At 45.1% G+C, this 24,297-nt stretch overlaps 1 protein-coding gene across 3 annotated transcripts in view; it reads left to right on the forward strand.

Annotated features, from left to right (window-relative positions):
* MAP3K9 (mitogen-activated protein kinase kinase kinase 9) overlaps positions 1 to 24,297 on the forward strand; it is an 82,100-nt gene that overhangs the window by 25,834 nt on the left and 31,969 nt on the right. For all 3 annotated transcript variants that reach the window (XM_082451565.1, XM_082451567.1, XM_082451566.1), the window contains exon 3: positions 21,174 to 21,354. In XM_082451565.1, the coding sequence (XP_082307691.1) occupies positions 21,174 to 21,354 (181 nt within the window). The remainder of the gene's footprint in view (positions 1 to 21,173; positions 21,355 to 24,297) is intronic.

Here is a 24,297-nt window from a genome sequence, read left to right on the forward strand (position 1 = left end):
TCTGTCAAATGGGGATAATCCTAGCTTTAACTCATAGCACTGTAATGAGCATTAAGTGAACTTATGCACGTAAGCCCTTGGCACGAAGTAAATGCTCAACAAAAGGGAGCTTTTCCTTTTCTTAAAATTCTATTTCCAAGAGCAGCTGCTTCTTTGGTGGCAGCAGATATGAGAATAGACTCACAAGTATGTCACCAACTGTTTCCATTCCTATTGCCTCGGAACAAACCACCCCAAACAAGAGCCATTTCATCATGCTCGTGGGGATTTGGCATCAGGAGTTTGGAAAAGGCTTAGTAGGAGTGGCTTGTTCCTGCTTCTCAGCGTCTGGAGCCTCAGCTGGGAAGATGTGAAGGCTCTGGGTGAGGCCACAGATGGAGACAGGAATCCTCTGAAAGGCTTGTTTGTGTACATGTCTGGTGCCTGGGCTGGGAGGACTTGAAGGCTAGGATGGCTGGTGGGGTTGCCCGTGTGTCGCTCCTCCCTGAGCGTGTCTGTCTCAGGGCTCTCGGACTACCGATGTGGTGGCTCAAGGCTTCAAGCACAGGTGGTCTGGTGAACAAGCTGTATCATCTTTTCTGGCCTGGCTTGGAAGTCCCACAGTGTCACTTCCTCTGCATCCTGGCAGTTAAAGTGAGTCTCAGGCCCACCCAGATTCACCCAGAGGCGAAGTAGACGCACCTTTCAGTGGGAGGGGTGTCAGGGTCCCACTGGAGGAAGCATATAAGATGGGAGATGTTGTTGTGCCATTTTGAAAGTCAACCTCCTGTGCCTGCCCGGGAACTCTGGTGGCAGAGCTGGGGATACAAGGTTCTGGGGAGCCGGTGATGTAGAACCCCCCCACATCCACATGCCAAGAAAGAAGAATGACTCTTTGTTGACAAAATCATCAACGGTCTGAGGTGCTGACTCTTTTGTGATTATTTTTATCTAGTATGTAGCTGGGTGCGTCCGAGGCCTGACAGAGATCTGGCATCTGTCCTCAGTCACTTTGAGCCAGGATGGTGGGAATATTCAGGGCAGGCGGGTGTTGGAGATGTTTTTTTAATAAGGAAAGTGGCTGCAGGGGGGCTCTGCCTTTGGCTTTCTGTCTCCTGCTGGTGCCATCTGTGTCTGGACGAGCTCAGGGCTGGAGTCCCAGCTGTGTTATCTGGGCTTAATTTGCACAAGGTGGCAACGGCTATAGGTGCCCAAGTGGACGTCTTTTGAAATAGTCATATTTTAGGATGCTGCCGATAGCAAGGTGTCTGGCAAACACACGCTGGGGGCTCTGGCCAGCGAGGTGGCACTGGCTTTTCTGTTTTAATCACAGGAAGCTTGGCTGTAAGAAAACTTTTCCTCAGCAGCATGAGCGAGGTGGGAAGGGAGGTAGAGCATCCAAAGAAGAGATGAAAAGGAAGTTCCTGTGGAAAGCTGGGGCTGGTCAAGGGGTCACTGAAAAATAGCTTGAAACAGCCTGATGAATTGCTGTGCCTGCTTGAGACCAGCCATTGTCAATCTCTAAATAGAGTAGTTCCCTACCAGGTCCCCTTCTATCCTTCAGCTCAAAAAGGCAGCAGAAATCCACCTCTCTTGCTGTTGAATTGCGTGCCAAGCACAGATGTGGGCACATTCTGAAGAAGGCTGGTGCTCTGAGCTGTTTCTCAAGCGCTGGTCCGCACATGTGCCCATGATTTTCCCTTATTTCCCCATGGCACATAGTCACAACACAGCCAGCCAGAGTCGGGCGTGGCCCGGAAGCCTGGACACTCCTGGGATGTGACCCAAGGCCCCCGTATCGCAGTCGTGGTAACTATCCAGCCTCTCGGAACTGTGCTTAAGGCCCAGCTGCCTGTCTGAGGACTGGCTCTCCAGAGTAACACCGTAGCCGGCCCTGGGAAGCTCATCTATCAAATCCATCCCCTCTGGCCTGATTCTTAGCCCGGGCCGTTCCCCAGGCTCTCAGCTGCACACCTTTGGCCGACACTGTGAAGCACGGGACCCTGGCATCTGGGGCTGGCCCATTGTGCCAGATCAGTGCAGGACGGAGCTGCTCTGGCAAATAACGTCTGGTCTCAGCATGCCAGGACCGTGGAGCTGCGCGTGGTCCAGACAGCGGCAGTTAGTGATGTGTGAGTTGGTGGCTACAACTGGACTCAAAGGAGCCGTGTTCCTCCGTGGTTGTGGAGAGGCCGGAGGGGGATGGGCAGCTTTGGTCCCTGTTGGAAGGGAAGGGTGGGTGGGAGGATGTTGGTGCAGACGTAGGGGAATAGGGCCCCTAAAAGCCCCTGTACTCACTGAATGCTCGTACCTTCCCGTGTGCCGTGCGAAGCCAGAGGGTTTTCCTATGACTAGCCAGCCGCTCCTTCTCCCCGTACGTGTAATTAATGACTCTGTCTCTTCTCCCATCATCCCCATCCCCATCCCCAGTAGTATCTAGTTCATTCTTCACCACGTGCCCTGGACAGTTGTAATACGTTACGTATTGTGTCCTTGCTGCCAGCCTCTTGCTTTTTCAGTTCCATTTGTCTCACTGCAACCTTGTTTTGCTAAAACACAAATCTGATCACACCACTTCCCTGCTTAAAAACTGCCTGTGACTCCAGGGTAGATCCCAGCTCCTCCGTGTGGCCTGCGTCTTTCACTCCTGCCCCAGCCCAGTGCTCCGGCTCCATCTTTTCCTTTTCCCCCTCATAAAGGTTCTGCTCCGGCTACAAGGGACTCTTTCCTATTTCTCCAAGGCATCAAGGTTTTTTCCCTCTTTGGATTGGAATCACATTATTCCGCCTACCGAGAGTGGCCTTCTGATGCTCTCCCCTTGGACTAAGCCCTGACCCTTCTTTACAGCTCCAAGAGCACATGTGTATTTTGTGACCATCTTCGGAGGAGATCCTTCCTTTGTTATTTCCAGAGTCCTCAACAGTAGGTGCTCAAATAAGATGGGGCAGAATCAGATCATCGGTAAGCGCACGGCAGCTGAAGCCGGTCATCTCAGTTTCGCCGCTTCCTGGCTGTGTGACTTGGAGGCAGATCCTCACTTGATTCAGCCACAGCTTGCTTCTTCATCTGTAAATAGAGATGAAAACACTACCCACCTCCTGAGGTTTTTAAATGAGATAGTGCATGTCAAATGCTTAGCACAGTGCCCGGCATGTAGGAAGTGCTCCATGAATACTAGCGATGATGATGGTAGTGGTTACAGGTGTAGCCTTGTGGCCAGAATGAATGGGCGTAGAGACGTGAGAATGAGGGAAGTGCCATCCTATTTTCCTTTATAAGATCATCTCTTCATCCCTCTCTGTTCCTCCCCCTTTTGCCTATCTGGGTGTCTGCTGGCTTTTTCCAGTAGCCAAAGCAGTTGGTATCTTCTGCTGGCCAAGGTCAGTGGATTCTCACGCAGGAATGTTAGTAGGGATGAGTCTTGATCCCTTGGAGTAACAACCTGGATACTCTCCCACTTCTAGTTGTGATCGTGGATGTTGGTTGTATTTTAGAGGCTTTAGTTAACCTCAGATCCCTTTCCACCCATGGTGGTGGGGCCTCCTTCCCAGAAAGGAGGTGGATGCTCCAGTTAGGGTGGGGCCCTGAGGTCTACGGACAAAGCCCAGCATTTCAAGAGTTGACTTGGTGGGGCGTGTGACCCTCTGGTGAGGGGCTGCTCCTTGTGCTTCAGAATTCCATCCAGTGTACCTTGGCCACTTTTAATAGCTCCAGGCTGGACTTATAGGGGAGACTTTCTGACCCCTGGACTACGATGGAGCAAGGAGGATCTTCCTCTCTGAAATAACCTTTTCCCCCATTTTTGAATATGAAGAATGGTCCTTTCTGGGCTGAATAAGCAATGAGTAATGTTTCCCTGTTGGTGGGCAGTGGAACCCAGGTCCAGAGTTTCAGAGTTGATGCTTATTCTTTGCCTTTCTGATATATGAGACTAAGCCTTTCTTACCACTCTGTGGAGGGCCTTTCTGCTGTTCTGGAGATGCATCACTGGGTGGGGCACATGTTTTAGAAAAGGAAAAAGAGATGCAGATGGTGGCTTGGTATGGGTAGGGGCAGGAACTGAAGATTGCCCTGTGAAAGGGATAGTTAGATACGCACTGGGCCAGGCACCAGGGGCCCTAGAGGTGGGTGGAAAGTTAGAGATGCGTCAGTCTTGGGTGTTTCATAGTCCTTACAGCCTAGTGGCTGAAGGGCTGATGGGAGAGGATTCTGTAAATCGAAGTGGAGATTCTGGAATGAGAACATTTTGTTTTGGGCTCCACTGAACAACTGTGTTGGGCCCACCTGCTACTGCTAAGCACCAGATACACACCTGTCTCGAGGATGAAGGCCCAGTGTTGGTAGCGGAACTTCAGGATCCTAGGATTTCTCTGCTTTATGAGTTCTTTTCCTCACACTTTTGAACATTTAAGTTTTCTCTCCCCAGCTCTCCCACTGACCTTACTGATGGTTTGCCTAGCTATGCCATCTAGAGGGCTGTGACTTAAAGATGATCAGTGGTATTGAGTTTGCAGGATCAGCCTGTATGACCCAAAGCAAAACTCACAACTTCTAAAATGGTGGTGCAGGAGGGTTACTTGTCCTGCCCGCCGTCAGCACCTTTCGCCCAACCCTCAAGCTAATGTACTGTCTCAGCCGTAGTGCTTTTAGCACACCTGTGCCTTGAATTAAGGCTGGTGAGAGGCTGCCCCCCAGCAAGCTTTTGCCACTGCACCTTGCCAAAGCTGTCCTAGTTTGAGTGTCTTCTAGCTCCTCAGGTATTTACAGTCTTCACTTCTAAAGCACTCCCACTTAAATGTAAAGGGGCTGGTTCCCTTCCTTAGAAGGATCTAGATCAATACTCAAACGGTTTGGTTTTAGAGACCCTCAGGGTTCTAGTGGAAAGGACAGTGGACTCAGAGGTAGAATTAGGTTTGACCCCTAGCTTCCGGGGCTTCTCTGCCAGTTTTCTTCAGCTCTGAACACCGTTATCCCTCCTTGTCCCTCCCAGTGAGAATTAGCCGTAAACTTGACAGAGAAAACCACTCTTAGCAGTGGCTCTGTCCATACAGGACATAGGATTAGGTGAGCAGCCTGCCCAATTAACTTATGATCTGAGCCCACCCCAAGACACATCAAATGCAGATGTGGTTCATACACCGTGGCATAGGAGAGACCAGCATTGTGGAGATGCAAGGTATTATAGAGATGAAACTATTAAACCCTGGGACCCCCGAGGGGAGGGGGCAGCAAGGTATAGGGGAAGGAGCACGGGCAAGAGTCACCTCCTGCCTCTCTCTCTGCCTGGATGTGGAAAGGTTACTTAACCTTTGAGCCCAGCTTTCCCATTTATAAAATGAGGATGTTACCTCCCTTGCAGAGTTGCGATGAAGACTGGATGAGGTGACGTATGTGAAGTTCCTAGTATTATACCTGGGACATAGCAGGCATGCAAGAAATGGTAACATAATTTTAAAAAATTTTTAACAGGAAAAATACATGTTTATTTCAGATGATTTCAACAATATAGATGAACATAAAAAAAAAAAAAAACTTGTCACCCCAAATCCCAGTACCCAGAGGTAACTACTGATAGCATTTAGGTATATATCCTTCAGGTGTTTTTCTATGTGATAGATAGCATATTCTTAACAAAAAGTAGTATGATCAAATTATGTATTTTGGTATACTAATACTTTATTATAATATAGTCACATATATTATTAAATTGCCTACTACATCTCTTTTACACGTATTTTTAAAGTAACGCATGTACATTATCTAGTTTAACAAGCCAAATTATATCACAAGGCTCATAATAAAAAATAAAGACCTCCTGCTCTAGCTTTTCTTACTCCCTGAATCTCCCTCTTGGCTAGTGATCTTTTTGAGGGGCGGTACTGGTTTAATTTATATTTGAACACTCTGTACTTAGCACAATGCATATGGGCCCTCTATACATGTGGGCTTCTGGGGGGGAAGGATTTAAGTAAACACTTATTATAGAACATGACATTCTACTTAAAAAAAAATACACAGCTGAAACACGTTTCAAGTTGAATCATTTTATAGCAGCTTGGAGAGGCCGTCCAAATCTTTGGCTATATCTTATGGAGATTTTATTGCCTGGAATATTGCTTTTGGGTTAGATTTTCAATTATAATATGTCTACTTCTGTTTTGCTATAAAGAGATTTTGTAGTAGTGGAATTGAACTTTGTATTAGTTAGATTAGGTTAGCTATGAGAAACAGACACCCAAAGTAACAGTGGCTGAAATAAGAAGTTTTTCTGTTGTATGTAAAAGTTGGATGGGAGACAGTCCATGGTTGGCATGACATCTCTGTTCCACGAGCCCTACACTCCTTCCCATCCATAGCTCTGCCAACTTTTGGGCATGATCTTCTCCTCCTGGTCCAAGATGGTAGCTCCAGCTGTCACGTTCATGTTCTGGGCAGCACAGTGTAGGAAGGGGTGAAAAGAAGGGCCAAAGGCCCTGAGCTGATGTCTTTCAAGACAGGTTACAGAAAGCAGCCACATGATACTTTTTAGTCACTTGGCTGTACCTTGGAACAAGGAGCCTGGGAAATGTTAATGGTATCCGTGGCCAGATGCCCATCTTGAAATGGAGGGTTCTATTACTATGGGAGGAGGGGAGAGTAACCACTGCAGGGCGACTAGCGGTCTAGGTTGCAGATTTTAGGCTCTTTTCCTATCATTAATCCCTTGTTAGTCCTTTCATGATACGTTGCCAGGATTGCTAAAGTAGCAGTTCGTTTCTGCTGTGTTTTCACTTTGTTTTCTCTTTCTCACAAACGCTGCTGACTCTGTCCTTCTCTTTTAACCCTTCCTTGGAGATGCTCTCCCATCCAGTCCTCTAGAGGCAGAGGCTTTGGGACACCTGCTTGGATGCGAGATGATGGGAGACAGGTGGATCCTTTCCTCAGGGACGGTTACCGGCTGTTTTTTGCAGAACGGTCTTCCAGTGGCAGCACTGTGGTCAGCAGTTCCCAGTGGTGGGCTGCAGACCCCTGGGGAGGGGGCTACTGCTAGGTGCCTTTGAATCTAAATGCATTGTAGAAAGTGTAAATATTCCTATTTCTGTTTTTCAAAGGTGTGTGGGTGCTGTTGTGTTGATAAAATACAAATGCATTTAAAAGCACTTTTCATCGGGGTGTTTAATACAGCATGGTGGTCCTGGGCCCTCATTGTGATTTCATCCAGACCTGGGTTGTGTCCTGACCCTGCCTCTTGCACCTGTGGACCAGCCTGTCTGAATTTCACTCTCCACATCTCAAGTGGCTTCCCGAATTGTTGAGAGAATTAAATAAGATTATGCACGTAGGACTTCCCTGGTGGCGCAGTGGTTAAGAATCCGCCTGCCAGTACAAGGGACACGGGTTCAAGTCCTGGTCCGGGAAGATCCCACATGCCGCGGAGCAACTAGGCCTGTGCCCCACAACTACTGAACCCACGTGCCACAACTACTGAAGCCCATACAGCTGGAGGCCGTGCTCCGCAACAAAGAGAAGCCACCTCATTGAGAAGCCCGCGCACCGCAACGAAGAGTAGCCCCCCGCTCGCCGCAACTAGAGAAAGCCTGCACATAGCAACAAAGACCCAACACAGCCAATAAATAAATAAATTTATAAAAACAAAAAAAGATTATGCATTTAAATAACTTAGCTCAGCTGCAGCACACATGAAGGCCCCCCTAAACATGAGCTCTGGTTATTGTTTTTTTCTTAACACACACTAAAAGTACATCTACCATCATAATAACATTTTGTAAGCTGAACGGACATATTTTAAAAGATTAGGAATCATTGCCGTAGCTTCTTTGGTGAAGCCAGTGTAGTCAGCCCTCAAACAGGTGTTTGGGGGGCCACTCCTTAACTGACTTAATTAGAAACCTTTGCGGATGGTTTGTATTCATTCATTCAGGACAAGTATTTATTGAGCACCTATTATGCCTCTTCAGGTTACAGGCCCAGAAAGGGAGGTCATTACAGTTCAGCTTTGCCCTGGCTCTGGGTCATAGGACAAGGTCACTCATTGTACCGAGGGTTCTCTGGCTTTGCCGGGAGTGCATCGCACACATCCATTAACTTTGGTTTCCTCTTCTTTACCAAGAGGGGGTGGAACCTAAATCCCCAGCCAGCCAGTTCTCTCCGCCTTTCCGTAGTTCTTCCGACAGGGATTTGTGGCTGCCTGTGCCCAGATGTTTGTCGGGAAGCACGGTTTTCTGTGCTGGCTCAGCGCCGCTCTGCTGACGGTGCTGAACGCGGCTGGGTCCTCGGCGGCTGCCGGCATGGCAGCACCACACCTCTGCTGAGGCGCAGAGTCAAGAAGTCTAGGCGGTGAATCATTTGCCTGGGCAAGCAAGTCTGTCTGGCCTCTCTTGGTCTTGCCTGGAGGGACAGTGGGCTGAGGGCCAGGGCACAGGAGAGGCTGGGGCTTGGATGTTGGCCGTGCTCTCACTGGATGCTAGTGGCCCATGAGTGAGGCTCTTCTATGTGGCTCTGGCTGATTGAGCACCACAGAGGGTCTGCTGTGTGCTTACTGCTGGCCTGTTGGTACCCTGGGCTGCTGGGTGGGGCTGGAGCCCAAGGTCGTCTTCCCACCTCCACTGCAGGCAATGGGCTGCAGGAAGCAAGCGTCTCCAGTGCTGACTCAGGCACCCTAAGGCCTGGCTGTGTCTGGTGAGTGGAGCTTTTCTCTGGGGTAGAATCATTTGGCCTAACTCCTCTTCGCCCTTGAGTGTAGCTGTCCTTCAGCTCAGGTGGGTGGTGGAGCTTGGCTGACCCCAGGAGAGACCACCACAGCTTTCAGGGAATTATAGACTCTGAGAATGTCAGAGATGGGGGCACAGGGGCCTGGTGAAGATCGCACAGTGCTGAAGCCAGAACCCAGGCGTTCTGGGTCTTCATCTGTTTCTTTTTCCTTTCTGCCTTGTTGAAGCTCAGAGATTGTTCTGGTTAAGGTGGGAGAGGATGCTGTGACGTACATCTGGTGGCTGTACTCTGAACTTTGACAGGAGCAAGCGAGAGGACAGATTTCTCCAACTGGGAGAGATAGAAGAACCAAGCCAAGGAAAGCTGGAAGCCCCTGCAGGATACCTTTGGGTACAGACTACATCAGTTTCCTTCTCCCTACCCCAGCAAACAAACGAAACCAAAGGCAGGATCTGGGCTGGGATGGCAGGCTGAACACATACAAATACTACCTCTGCTTGTGGTCTCTCTTAAAACCCAGCTAGAACTACAGGAGCTCACAAGGCCAACAGCAGAGCAGACAACAGTAGCGAAGTTTTAGAAGCTGGAAAACAGGTAGATGAGCCGTAACTAACTTAGGACGTTTGAGAAAGAGAATTTTAACCTGACAGTGAGGAAAGCAAAGAATGAATTTATATCACAGAATCCCTAAAAGTCTAGGAAGTGGCAGCACCAGGTACCTCCAGAACTGGAGTGAAGGGGGTGCTAAAAAAGGGTCAGGCAACAATGATACGAAATGCATTCCTCCTCCACGCCGTGCAGCCACCTGACTGCCTTTCCTTTTGGAAGAGGAAAACGGTTTCTGGACTGGGGGACACAGGCACAGGGTATGGGTATGCGGACTTTATTTTAAAAATGGAGTGATGAGACAACTGTTTACATACTGAAGCCTGCAGCCACCTCGGCCCTCCCCCCCACTTGATTCCCAGCACACTGGCAGCCAGACCTTTATTTTCCTGCAGTTGGAAGTGTGTTTGACCAGCTCAACAGAATGACCACAGGTGTTCTTGTCTAGGCTTCCCTGGCTCTCCCTACAGGGAAGCTCAAAGTTGACAGATGCCTCCTATGTGCTTAGAGGTTCTAGTTAGCTTTTGATCCCTCACTCCTTGCCCCCATCCCCTGCTCAAACTTATTTTTATGGAAAACACACACACAAGGAAGGAGAAACAGCATAATGAACCCCCGTGTACTCAGGCAGTTTCCATAATGACCAACTCATGGGTAATCTCGTCTCTTCGGTCACCCCACTCATTTCCACCCTTGATTATTTTGAAGGACATCTGCAACATTATATTTTTTTGGGTAAATATTTCAGTATGTACCTTTGAAACATAAGGGCTTCCTTTTTAAAGCATAAGCCCAATTTGGTTCTTGATCGTGAGCAGACAGTCAAGGAGTACAGTAATGCACTCTGAGCAAAAGTGCATTAGAGACCAAAGCACAAATACAAAAAGCAGCTGAGACACACTGCACTGGGAGAAACAAAGAAATAAAAAAAAGAGCCATTAGTAATATGCTCAGGTAAAAGAAAGGATGTGCCCGTATTACAAAAACAGGCATTACACAGCTACATGTGTTCTTGCCACTCAACTGAAAAAAAAATTCAGAGAACAAAAAAGAGGTCCATTAGAGATTACAATCATGATAGGGGAAATGAGAAGAAACCCAATAGAAGGGTTAGAAGACAAAGTGATGACATCTCAGAAAGAATATCAAAAAAAAAAAGATGAAAAATAGAGGAGAAAAGATAAGAAAACTGGAGGACCAGTAAAGAAAGACTAATACCTAAATAATAGAGGTTCTAGAGAGAGAGAAAACAGAGAAATATAGGGGAGGAAAGTAACAGTAAGATACTTCAAGAAAATTCCCTGTAACTGAAGAGCATGAATGTTCAGATTTGAAAGTACTCAGAAAGTCCCCACCCAAGGCACATTCCTATTCCTTTGATATTTCAGAACACTGGGGATTAAGAAGAGACTAAAAATTTCCCAAAAGAAAAAGACATGTGACATACAGAGCATCAGAAAGCAAAATGGCTTGGGGCTCCTTAACTGCAATGTTGGAAGCAAGAAATTGATGCATGATGCCTTCAAAATGATGAAGGAAAATCTCCAATCATTTTTATGCCAAGTATGGGGGTGGAATGTAGACATTTTCTAACAAAAAAAATGTACCTTCCATGCGTTCTTTCTAAAGAGCTGTTGGAGAATGCATATCACCAAAGTAAGAGAAGAAAGCAGCAGAAAGAGAAAGTGGGGTACAGGACGTAGGAGATAGATGAAGGGAAACCCCTGAGGACTGTGAAAGGAGACCCCAGGAGAGCAGCTGTGCATCGGACATAGAGGGGGGCAGTTTAGATCCGGTAGTGTGACTCAGGACTCTCATCACCAACTCACCTATTGCCGGTGTTCCATCAATTTAACCTGAGGAATGACTACCTGGGGAGCCCGGTCAGGATTCTTCTCTGTATTTGGCTGTCTTGCTCATGTGCTGATGAAGCTCTTTGTCCTGTTGACTGGATAGACAGAAGTGTTTTCTTTGCCCAACCCCAAGAACCCGAGTGAATTTAGAAACAGAAAATACAGGGAGCCCACTCCCCAACCAAATTTCTGATGTATGTCCAGTATCTGCATCTCTCCCCCCAGTTCCCTGCTGCCAAATGTCCCCACTGTGGTCATCTATGCAGTTTTTCTAGCACTCATACATGATCTTGCTTACTGACTTTCCCAGAAAGGGCTCTAGTCAGCTCTCTGGGACCATGGCCAGACGCTGTGCTTAGCTTCTTTCCTTGAGAGCCTTCATCTAGCAAAGGCAATATTTTTACTGTACTGTGGGTAGCATTGTGTCCCCCTGAAAAAGACATGATGAAGTTCTAACCTGTGAAGGTGACCTTATTTGGAAATAGGATCTTTGTAATCAAGTGAAGATGAGGTCCTACTGGATAAGGACTGGACCTCGTCCAATGCCTGATGTTTTTATGAGAAGAGGGAAATTTGGATACAGACACATAGTGATGGAAATGCCATGTGAAGAACAGAGACAGACACAGAGGGCAGATGGCCAGTGAAGAGATTGGAGTTATACTGCCCTAAGCTGGGGAACACCAAGAATTGCTGGCAGCCAACAGGAGCTGGAAGAGGCAAGGGAGGATTCTCCCTGCAGCCTTTGGAGGTAGCATGGCCATGGCCAACACCTTGAGTTTAGACTAGAATTCTTGCCTTCAGATCTGAGAGACAGTAGATTTCGGTTGTTTTAAGCCACCACATTTGTGTTAATTTGTTAGGCAGCCCTAGGAAACTAGTATACACAGCTACATCTGTGCTTGTCACTCACTTTTACAAAACTAAGCAATATCTTAATTTATGGATGTATACATAGGTGATAAGATGACAAAGTGAGGTAAAGGGATAAATAACACAAGTCAAGATTGTGAGACGTCTGGGGAGAGGGAAGGGATGTGAGGGAGAGGAACATGTGGAGCTTCTAAGGGACTGGATGGAGTCATGGGTTTTCATCTTATTTTCTTTAAATCATGTGTTTTTTATACACTCTTTTATGTGTATATACCTTTGACAGTAAACTTAAAAAAAAAAAAAGACTAAACCAAGCAAGACACAGCCCTCAAAACAGAGTTAGACCTATTGCTTAATCTGGGAGAGATGATGTTGAATCATTTGGGCCAAATGAAGGCCTGGGGATGTGGGAACCTTGGTGCCAAGGTGAGCATTTAGCAAATCAGAGCCCTTTGTGCTAATGGAGATGAATAATTAATAAGAAATCTCAAAATGATAAATCATCAACCAAAGCTAAATTTACCATTAGGACATATGGGAGTCTCCTCAGTCATGCCAAGTTTTGAGAGCCTGGCCTCCAGCTAAATGATATTAGGTCAGACTCACAAAGCCCTTTGTGGCCACCCCTGCCTGACTCATTTCTCCCTCTGTTGTCCTAGCAGGGGGTGGCCTTGAGGTCCTTTTAGGTGGTCTGTGTTAGATAACATCGAATTCCATAGAGAGTCATTCACCCTCTCTATATTCATGGAGGATCAAGATTCGTTTTGGTGCTGGTTTGCCTTTATTCCTCTCTAACCCTTGTAATCTTTTCTTTCTAACAGAGGCAGCTGGCCTTAGGCTCAGAACTTTGAGTAGTAGCAGGATCTACTGAAACTTAATGACATTTATTTTGGTTCTCGTTTTATTTATTTGTACAGGTTACCTGACATTAGGAGGATATTTGTTCTTTCCACTTAGAATAATGATATAAAATTTCTTCTTTTCATAATTTTTTAAAAGTCATTTTAAAGAAGAATACTAAGTAAATGGTATATAGGTGGTGGCCTGATCTGGAAATAGTGTCCTTGTGTTACTGAGGTTTGGAAAACTGTGATTATCTTACTGCTTCTAGTAAAAAAGTGGGCCCTTGATTGAAGCACATGTTATCTTAACGTGATACTCAGTTTTGTCGGGTATCTTTCCATACAGCATGTAGGGGGCCCTTAAGGACAAAAATCTCTAGCTTATCTCTCCTTGTGTCCCCCCACCCCGCCTGACACCAGCAGGATGTGTAGTCACTAGTAACCCTGGCCGAGGTATCCCTCTTTCTCCAGTCTCCTTGTCTTGCCTGGTACCCACCCAGCTTCCCTTAGTGCCTCAGGGTTGGATAACGTTGGAGGGATGCCCCCCCCCCAAGTCCCGGCAACAATAGAATGGGGAAGTGGATAGTCTGAGAAGATGAGCAGTGACTACTTCAGTGAAATGAGTAACTGGTGAAGGGTCATTTCTTTCAGAGATCCTGGTCCTCTGCTTGTTTCCTGGAGGGGGATGGTATGAGTTCCAGAAGAAAGAGAACGGGGTTTCTGCCCTCTAGGAGTCGTATTCCATCACATTCTAGAGGAAACGATGAGACACGCACATGCAGCAGTTGGGAATAATTAAAAGAAGCATATAGTGTTAAATTGTATGGTACTGGTTCAGGGTGCTGAAGGAGTACTTCACGAACGGGGAGAGCAGTGAAGACTGGTTGATTAATGACAGTGTTAGGGACCAGGTGGAAATTGAGCTAAGCCTTAAAGACTCATAGGATTCCTTTCTGTCCTCTGGATGGCACAGCATGTGAAGAGACATCTGGCTTTGGAATCCATCTCCAACCCTCACTAACTGTGGGCAAATGACTTAACCTTTCTGTGTCTGTTTCAGCATGAGTAAAATAGGGAAAATAATTATGCCTACTTCATAGGGTTGGTTTAAGGATTAACTAAGGTGATGGTTGTCAAGCTCTTTACATACATCATGAAAAGGGCATCAAGCCACTACAGGCATATTCCTTGGACATATTGCAGGCTCGCTTCTAGACCACCATAATGAAGTGAGTATTGCAATAAAGCAAGTCACATGAATTTTTTGGTTTCCCAGTGCATATAAAAGTTATGTTTACACTATGCTGTAGTCTATTGAGTGTAGTCTATTATGTCCACAAAAAACTGTACATACCTTAATTAAAAATACTTTATTGCTAAAAAAATGTTAACCAGCATCTGAGCCTTCAGTGAGTCATATTTTTTTGCTGGTGGAGGGTCTTGCCTCAGTGTTGAGGGCTGCTGGCTGATCAGGGTGGCCATTTCTTAAAATAAGACAGTGAAGTCTACTGCACTGATTGACTCTTATTTCTCATCTATAGACAAATGATTTCTCTATAGCATACAGTGCTTTTTGATAGCCTTTTACCCACAGTAGAACTTCTTTTGATATTGGAGTCAGTCCTCTCAAACCCTGCAGCTGCTTTATCAACTAAGTTTTATGTAATATTCTACCTTTGTCATTTCAATGATCTTCACCAGGAGTAGATTCCGTCTCGAGAAATCACTTTCTTTGATCATCCATTAAGAAGCAACTCCTCATTTGTTAAAGTTTTATCATGAGATTGCAGCAATTCAGTCCCATCTTCAGGGTCCACTTCTAAATTCTAGTTGCTGTTTCCATCGCATCTGCAGTTACTTCTTCCATTCGAGTCTTGAACCCCTCAAAGTCATCCATGAGGGTTGGAACCAACTTCTTCCAAATTCCTGTTAACGTTGATATTTTGAACATCATGAATGTTCTTAATGGCATCTAGAATGTTGAGTCCTTTCCAGAAGGTTTTTAGTTGACTTTGCTCAGATCCATCAGAGAAATCACTATGGCAGCTATAGCCTTAAGAAATGTATTTCTTTTTTTTTTTCTTTTTTTTTTTTTTAATAAATTTATTTATTTATTTATGTATTTTTGGCTGTGTTGGGTCTTCGTTTCTGTGTGAGGGCTTTCTCTAGTTGCGGCGAGCGGGGGCCACTCTTCATCGCGGTGCGTGGGCCTCTCTTGTTGCGGAACACAGGCTCCAGACGCGCAGGCTCAGTAGTTGTGACTCACGGGCCTAGTTGCTCCGCGGCGTGTGGGATCTTCCCAGACCAGGGCTAGAACCCGTGTCCCCTGCATTGGCAGGCAGATTCTCAACCACTGTGCCACCAGGGAAGCCCCAGATATGTATTTCTTAAATAGTTTTAAGACTTGAAAGGCCAAGTTGCACCTTGATCCACGGGATGCAGAATGGATGTTGTGTTAGCAGGCATGAAAACAACAAGAATCTCATTGTACATCTCCATCAGAGCTCTTGGGTGGCCACATGTATTGTCAGTGAGCAGTAATATTTTGAAAGGAGTCTTTTTCTGAGCAGTAGGTCTCAACAGTGAGCTTAAAGTAATCAGTAGACCATGTTATAAACAGACGTGCTGTCATCCAGGCTTTGTTGTTCCATTTAGAGAACACAGGCAGAGTAAATTTAGCATAATTCCTAAGGGCCCTAGGATTTTTGGAATGGTAAATGAGCATTGGCTTCAGCTTGAAGTCACCAGCTGCATGAGCCCCTAATAAGAGAATCAGCCTGTCTTTTGAAGCTTTGAAGTCAGGTATTGACTTCTCCTCTCTAGCTATGAAAGTCCTAGGTAGCATCTTCTTCCCATAGAATGCTGTCTCATCTACACTGAAAATCTGTTGTTTAGTGGAGCCACCTTCATTAGTGATCTTAGCTAGATCTCTAGATAACTTGCTGCAGCTTCTACAGCAGCGCTTGCTGCTTCACCTTGCACTTTTATGTGATGGAGACGGCTTCTTTCCTTAAACCTCTTGAACCAACCTCTGCTAGCTCCAGACTTTTCTTCTGCAGCTTCCTAACCTCTCTCAGCCTTCATAGATTTGAAGAGAGTCAGGGTCTTGCTCTGGTTTAGGCTTTGGCTTAAGGGAATGTTGTGGCTGGTTTGATATTCTATCCAGAGCACTAAAACTTTCTCCATATTGGCACTAAGGCTGTTCTGCTTTCTTATCATTTGTGTGTTCACTGGAGCAGCACTTTTAATTTCCTTCAAGAGCTTTCCCTTTACATTCAGAACTTGACTCACTGATACAAGAGGCCTAGCTTTTGGCCTTTTTTGGCTTTTGACATGCCTTGCTTGCTACGCTTAATCATTTCTAGTTTTTGATTTAAAGTGAGAGAGTTTCACCTGAACACTTAGAAACCATAGTAGGGTTATTACATGGCCTAATTTCAATATTGTTGTGTCTCAGGGAATAAGGAGGCCCGAGGAGAGGAAGAGAGATGGGGGAACCGCCAGTTGGTGGAGCAGTTAGAACACACACAGCATTTACTGATTAAGTTTGCCATCTTATGTGGGCATGGTTTGTGGTTCCCCAAAACGATTACAAGAGTAAGATCAGAGATCACGGATCACCATAACAAACGTAATAATAATGAAAAAGTTTGAAATATCGTGAGAATCACCACATGTGACACAGAGACAGGAAGTGAGCAAATGCTGTTGGAAAAATGGCATCAATAGACTTGCTCAGTGCAGGGTTCTCACAAACCTTCAATTTGTAAAAAATGCAATATCTGCGAAACACCATAAAACGAGGTATGCCTGTACATGGTAAATGAGCAATAATGGGTAGCTATCATTATTATTTAATCAACCATTGCATTTATTTATACAGTAAAAATTTATTACATGGTTATTATGTGTCAGGGCCTGCCAGGCTTCCTACCAAGGTTCTCAATACCTTGAACTTGGAGTCCCATGGTTTCCACTTATGTGTGAGACACTTAATCGTAAGAGTAGTAATGATGGCTGTAATGTCCTGAGTTCCTAATTATGTGTCAGGCATTCTGCTAGGTGCTTTATTACTGTATTGCCTTTAATCTTTATCCCCATTTTATAGAAGCAGGAATAGAGATGGAGAGTCTATGAAACTTACCCAGGGTTACAGAGAAAATGTCAAGCCTGGGATTTAAATTGTCTGCTCTTTTTTTTTTTTTTTCTTTTTTCTGTTCTGCACTGACTCCTGTTACTGTCACCCTAAATCCATTATGTCCCAGACTGAACTTGGTTTCCTCAAATGGGCTTTGTCTTTCAACTTCTCAGTCAAGGGCACTACCATTCTACTTGTCATTCATGTCTGAAAGGCAGGAGATGTCTCCCTTCTCCATCAAGCCCCTATATCTGGTTAATCACTAAGATTTTAGTTCAAATGCATCTTTTTCTCCCTCTTTCTCTTATCCTGGCTGGGTCCCTCTTGACTTGGATTTGTTAGTTTTCAGCATTTGTTCCACTGCCCTCCCCATGAAAGGGGAGGTTTACACAATACACTTTCATGGACTTCACCAGATTTTGATAAAACACCCTTAAGTTTTCCAAGAAGTAAAGCACAATAGTTTGTTACCGCTGCAGCTGTTTATCAGCGGTAGAAGCTTAGAATGGGCTCACAGCAGTGGTACAGATAAGTAAGCTGCTGTGAATATAACCTTTCTCTCCTACCTAGGAAAACATGTCTGGAAAGAACTATGCTCCACTCTGTTTTAAAAAGTAAAGCTTTCCCCTTTCACAAACAGTACTGCGAAAAGTGGATATCCACATGCAAAAGGATGGCGTTGGACTCCTATCTCATATGATATACAAAAATTAACGAAGAATGGATCGACAACCTAAATATAAGAGCTGAAACCGTAACACTCTTAGAAGAAAACATAGGGGCAGATCTTCATGAACTTGAATTTGACAGCTCTTTGGTATTACATCAAAAGTACCGTATGAGCAACAAAAGGAAAAATAGATAAAGCAGACTTCATCTAAATTAAAAACTTTTGTACATCAAAGGACATTATCAAGTAAGTAAAAAGACAGCCTACAGAGAGGGAAAAATATTTGCAAATCACATATTTGATAAGGGTCTGGTATCCAGCGTATATAAAGAACTCATAACTCAACAACAAAACAACAGACATTTCTTCAGAGAAGACATACAAATGGCCAAAAAGCACATGAAAAGATGCTCAACGCTGTTAGTCATTAGGGAAATGCAAATCAAAACCACAGTGAGATACCACTTCACATCCACTAGAATGGCTATAATAAGAAGAAAAAGAAAAAGGAAAATGACAAGTATGGTGAGGATGTGGAGAAATTGGAACCTTCATACATTGCTAATGGGAACGTAAGATGGTTCAGCTGCTGTGGAAAATAGTTTGGTGATTCCTCAAAAAGTTCAACATAGAATTACCATATAACCTAGTAATTCCACTCCTAAAGAATTGAAAACAGGTACTCAAACAAGTATACGTGTACACGTGTTCATAGCAGATTCACAGTAATCAACAGATGGAAACAACCCAAATGTCTGTCAATGGACAGAAGGAGAAACAAATAGTGGTATATACATATGATTGAATATTATGCAGTCAGAAAAAGGAGTAAAGTGCTGGTATGAGCAACAATGTGGATGAACCTTGGAAACATGATGCTAAGTGAAATAACCAGATGTGTCACATATTGTATGATTCCATTTATATGAAATATGCAGAATAGGTAAATCGATAGAGATAGGAAGCAGGTTGGTGGTTGCCAGAGGCTGGGAAGAGGGGAGAATGGGGAATAATGCTTAATGGGTATGGAATTTCCTTTTTGGGGGTGATGAAAATGTTTTGGCACTAGGTAAAGAGGATGGTTGTACAACGTTGTGAATGTACTAAATGCTACTGGATTGTTCACTTTAAGATGGTTAATTTCATGTTGTGTGAATTTCATCTCAATTTTAAAAATCTCCAAAAAAAAAAAAAAAGTAAAGCTTTCACAAACTTTGTTGCTTTAATTGTTAATAGTAATGCATACTTGGTAGATATCAGTATTTCAGGACACTGTTCTTGAGAATCATTGGCTGTAACCATCTGCCAGAATTACTAGCTGCCAGGATTATAGCCTCTCTCCTTTGCTGGGGGCAGGACCCCTAGGCCAGGGCTTTCTAACTCAGATGCCTTCAGGGACATTTATCCTGTTGGGATAAATGTTTGAGGTCAGCTGGATGTAAGGCATCAGGGAGTCATGGAGATTAGGTGGAACTGGGCTGGACGTGCACTGTCTAAATGCATTCCAGTTTAGACAAACTGCCCCTGGGCTGGTTCTTGTCTTCATCTTTCGGCCATCCCTCTTAAGCCATCTGACAGACTGATGTATTTTAAAAATCATCTTCAGTATGCCATCCCATTTCTAAAAACCAGTTTCCTGTCGCAGAATCTAAACCTCTCTGCCTTCCCTTTCCCGCAGAGGCTCTGAGAAAGCTCAGCTGGACCCATACAGCATCGTGAAACTGTTACCCTCCTCCTACCTCACCCTGTCCCAGCCACCTGGAGGCCTCGGGTGACAGGACTGAACCCCATTAGATCTGTAAGGGGAAGGGCTCTCTCTGAATCCTCGGTTTAAGGGTGACCCCGGGAAATGCTCAGCAGCTGGTTGCCACCACTGCAGAGGGCATGGTGGGTTTCTGTGGTGCCACTTTCCCAGCAGTCTGAGTGCATGTCAGTCTGTTATCTGTCTACCCGAAGGGAAGGGGAGAGAGGCACAGAAGAATCTGGAAAGATTTTTGTGATTAGATGAGATGTAGGAAGTTGTTTTTTGTTTGTTTGTTTTAATCTGCCCAAGCTCTTAGAGGCTTGGACCCATCAGGATGCTGGAAGCTTGGAGTGGGCGGGGTGTGTCAGGGGAGCAGGGGAGAGGGTGTGGAGGAAGGAGACTTAGTCCATTAGATCTAGGGAGTGGCTGGCACTGACTTCTTTTATGCTTCCAGCCCTATAGCTGCTTGTAATCCCTCTTTACTGCTGATTTTCTGGGAAGCACGTAGGACGTAGAGATCTTTGGCCCACGTCCTTTCATTATGTAACACTTCAGTGGACGTGTGCCGGGGCGGGGTTTGCGGGGGGGCAGGAAGAGAAAAGTACCGTCGTGTGACTTGAGGGACGCCCTGCGGCTCTTGCCCTGAAATCCGCCCCCCTTACCCCACTCTCCCCATTTAGACTTGAACGGCAGAGAGAATCTTCCTTCCTTCCCTGAAATCCCGTGTACAGAGCTCTGAACTCCTTGTGGCTCAGCGTCTGGCCCACAGAGGTGGTGCTGACCCAGGGCCCTGGGAACCATCCCACCTGTGGAAATGGAGGCTCGGCTTCCTCATATCCCAGGAGCTCACTAGCTGCCGACTCAGGCAGAGTTCCTGGCCTTTGCTTACAGCACTTTAGTCAGTGAGCGTTTTTGCTCTTTTGGGGGAGATTGGCTCCCACAAGGGCATGCTTCTCGCTGGAGCCGTCATGTCGGTGAGCATCAGAGTGTGTGCCCTCTGACCTCCAACCGGTCAGCCACTCCCCAGTGGGTGCTGGCGAGTTCCTGGATTAAGGGAGTATCTCTGCCCAAAAGACATGCTTTTTTTTTTCTTTAATTTTTATTTTATATTGGAGTATAGTTGATTAACAATGTTGTACACCTGAAACTAAGACATGCTTTCTTAAGACTTTAAATAAAGTAACGTGGAGAGGTTCATGGAAACTGTTGAGACACTGTCGGAAACCTTAAAAGCCCAGCAGGCACCTCCACTCCTGGTGCTGTGAGAGTGCTTAAAGCCCAGCGGTGGCCTGGAAGTCAGGAAGGCCGGGTAGCCGCTCCTCGGAAGGGTAGGCTGTGGCCCCACGGCTCTTCTTGCGTAGGGTGTGAGTGGGCCGTATGGTGTCATGGCAACAGGGAAGGCTCTCGAGCCAGGCTGCCAGGGTTTCAGTCCTGGCTTATTAGTTGAGTGGCCTTGGAAAATTTATTTAGCGGTGCTGCATCTCAGTTTCCTCATCTGTATGTAGATCAGCGATGGCAATAGTACGTACCTCATAAGGTTGTTGTGAGGGTTGAAGATAATGCCTGTAAAATACTTGGCACCAAAATGGATGCACCCTAGGTGTTTAAGGATGGTGGCTCCCACCACCCACCCATGGTAGCCACATGATGGAGCCTGCAGGAGAGGACAAGAGGATGGCAGGAGGGCTCTGTATTGTGTGGTTTCCCTGTGATTAACGCAGACTCTGGTTTCTTCTGTATTCCTTTCCTTGCCCAGTACTGATCCTCCAGAAGGTGGAGAACGGAGACCTGAGCAAAAAGGTTCTGAAGATCACCGATTTTGGCCTGGCTCGGGAATGGCACCGGACCACCAAGATGAGCGCAGCAGGGACGTATGCCTGGATGGCACCTGAAGTCATTCGTGCCTCCATGTTTTCCAAAGGCAGCGACGTGTGGAGGTAAGGTCCAGAGGTGCAGGGTCAGCGCTCCCCAGATCTATTTTGGCTGCACAGATGCTTCAGGACTTGGAGAATTGAGGTTGCATAGAATCCCAGGCACCCCAAGTAGGTCTAGGTGACCCCTTCAGAGCAATCTACACTAAATCCCACATTGCCAAAGGACAGTTTCTAACACCTTCATCTGCCAGAAATCCCCCCAGTGCTATGGGGCAAGTACCACCTCTATGTAGACCCCTTTGTGTTGGTGAGTGAGGTAGCCCCTCACTCACGTCTGGCCCCTGGCATTCGACCTTTGGGCAGGAAATGCTTGTTTCTATCCCTGATTTCACTCGCTTAGTCCCTGTAGCCTTTGAGTTTCCAACTCCCGACTTGCTCAGTGCCAGGCTTTTTCTTTTGTAGGAGCACTTTTTGAGTCCTTACTGCACCCCATGAGGTTGATATCATGGTCGCCCCATTTTACAGATGAAGACACTGAGGCTGAAACCAGAGTCCCTTGTTCAAAGCACGTGGCCAGTAAACTGCAGCCCCAGGATTCCAGATCTTTCCTGGAAGGACCAGGAGATTCTAGGGGCAGTGTGTACTGACCTCTAGGGTGGTGAGGGTACCCAGACACTCCTGGAGACCTTCCCCACAGTCACCCTGGCTTCCTTAGCAACAGTGGCTGTTACTGTTGGACTTGTTCTCACTATAAGCCCTTCAGCTGATGAGTATTGTTTGTGCTGTCTCTTTTTTCTGGGTGGGCTGGAAATTATCCTTTCCAGTTATCCAGTTAAACTTTTAGTCAAGGCTCTGTCTTGCCTGTTGAGCACTGATATAGAAATGGGAAAAGATAAGTCTCAAGCATGCACCCAGAACTGCAGAGTCAAAGATTAGACCAACCGTTCCCCTTAGTGAATGTCAGCCCAAGAGGTCACAAGGTCATGGATCTAAAAATCTTTTTCCCGCTGATGGGAGGATGAGCATCTACAGAGTAAGCATCCTCATGACTGTGAGACAGTAGCCTCACCTTGGTATGCAGAAGAAAGGACTGTAGATTATCATCGTATTCATCTATGAAGTTGTTGCTTCTCAGTGTGTTGTAAAGTGAGCTTGTGTGTGTGTGTGTGTGTGTGTGTATTTTAAATAACAGCTTTATTGAGATATTACTCACATACTGTAAAGTGCACTTTTTAAAATATATAAGCCAGTAATTTTTAGTAAATTTACAATGTTTTACACTGATCATCATTGTTATTAGTTTCCTAAGGCTGCTGTAACAAATTACCACAAACCTGGTGGCCTAAAGCAATAGAAATTTACAGTCTAGAGGCCAGAAGTCTGAAATCGGTATCAGCAGGGCCATACTCTCTCCAGAGACTCTGGGGCAGACAGATTGTGTTCCAAATAAGGATTCTGGGTATTAGGACATGGACATATCTTTTCAGGGCCACCATTCAACCCATGACAACCACTAGCTATTTCCAGAATATTTTTTATCACTCAAAAAAACCCTCAATACCTATTAGTAGTCATTCCCTAATACCCCCTACCCCTACCCCTACTCCCTGGCAACCACTAATTTACTTTCTGTCGCCATGGATTTGCCTATTCTGGACATTTCATATAAATGGAATCATACAGTATGTGGTCTTCTGTGACTGGTTTTTTTCACTTGCATAATGTTTTCAGGCTTCATATATGTTTTTCAGAACTTCATTCTTTTAATAGCTGAATCATATTCCGTCATATGGGTTTACCACAATTTGTTTGTCTGTTCTTTAGTTGATGGACATTTGGGTTGTTTCACTTTTTGTCTAATGTAAGTAATGCTGCTATGGACATTTGTGTACATGCTTTTGTGTGAACATATGTTTTCAGTTCTCTTGTGTATATACCTAGGAGTGAAATTTCCTGAGTCATATGGTAATTCTATATTTAACTTTTTCAGGAACTGCCAGACATTTTTTTACCACGGCCATTACCATTAGCAACACATGAGGGTTCCAATTTCTCCACATTCTCTCAACACTTGTTATTTTTTATTATAGCCATCCTAGTGGATGTGAAGTGGTATCTCACTGTGGTTTTGATTTGTGTTTCCCTAATGACTAATGACATCGAGCATCTTTTCATGTGCTTATTGGCCATTTGTATATCTTCTCTGAATAAATATCTGTTCAAATCCTTTGCCAATTTTAAAATTGGGTTATATGTCCTTCCATTTTTAGGTTGAAAGGGTTCTTTATATATTCCAGATACAAGTCCCTTATCAGATACATGATTTGCAAATAATTTCTCCCATTCTGTGGGTTTTCTTTTCACTTTCTTGATGATATCCTTTGAAACACAAGCATTTTTAATTTTGACGACGTTGGGTTTATCAGTTTTTTCTTTGATTGCTTGTGCTTTTGGTGTCATATCTAAGAAACCAAGTCATTAAGTTTTATACGTATGTTTTCTTCTAAGAGTTTTGTAATTTTAGCTCTTACATATAGGTCCATTTTGTTCCGTTTTGTTCCATTTTGACCTAATTTTTATATGTGGTGTGATATAGGAGTCCAGCTTCATTCTTTTACATGTGGCTATCTAGTTGTCCCAGCACCATTTGTTTAAAAGACTGTTTTTTTCCTCATTGAATTGTCTTGGCATCCCTGTCAAGAAGCAGTTCACCACAAATGAAAGAGTTTATTTTTGGACTCTCAATTCTACTCCATTGATCTGTGTCAGTAGATCGTTATGCCAGTGCCACCTGTTTTAAGAACTGTAGCTTTGTACTAAGTTTTGAAATTAGGAAGTGTGAGTCTTCCAACTTTCTTCTTTTTCAAGATTATTTTGGCTATTCCAAATCTCTTCAATTTCCATACGAATTTTAGGATCATTTTGTCAGTTTCTGAAAAGTAGGCAGCTAGAATTTTGATAGGGATTATGTTAAATCTGTAGATCACTTTGGGGAGTATTGCCATC

This window comes from Balaenoptera physalus (genome assembly GCF_965194825.1).
Source record: "Balaenoptera physalus genome assembly, chromosome: 2".
Taxonomy (NCBI): domain Eukaryota; kingdom Metazoa; phylum Chordata; class Mammalia; order Artiodactyla; family Balaenopteridae; genus Balaenoptera; species Balaenoptera physalus.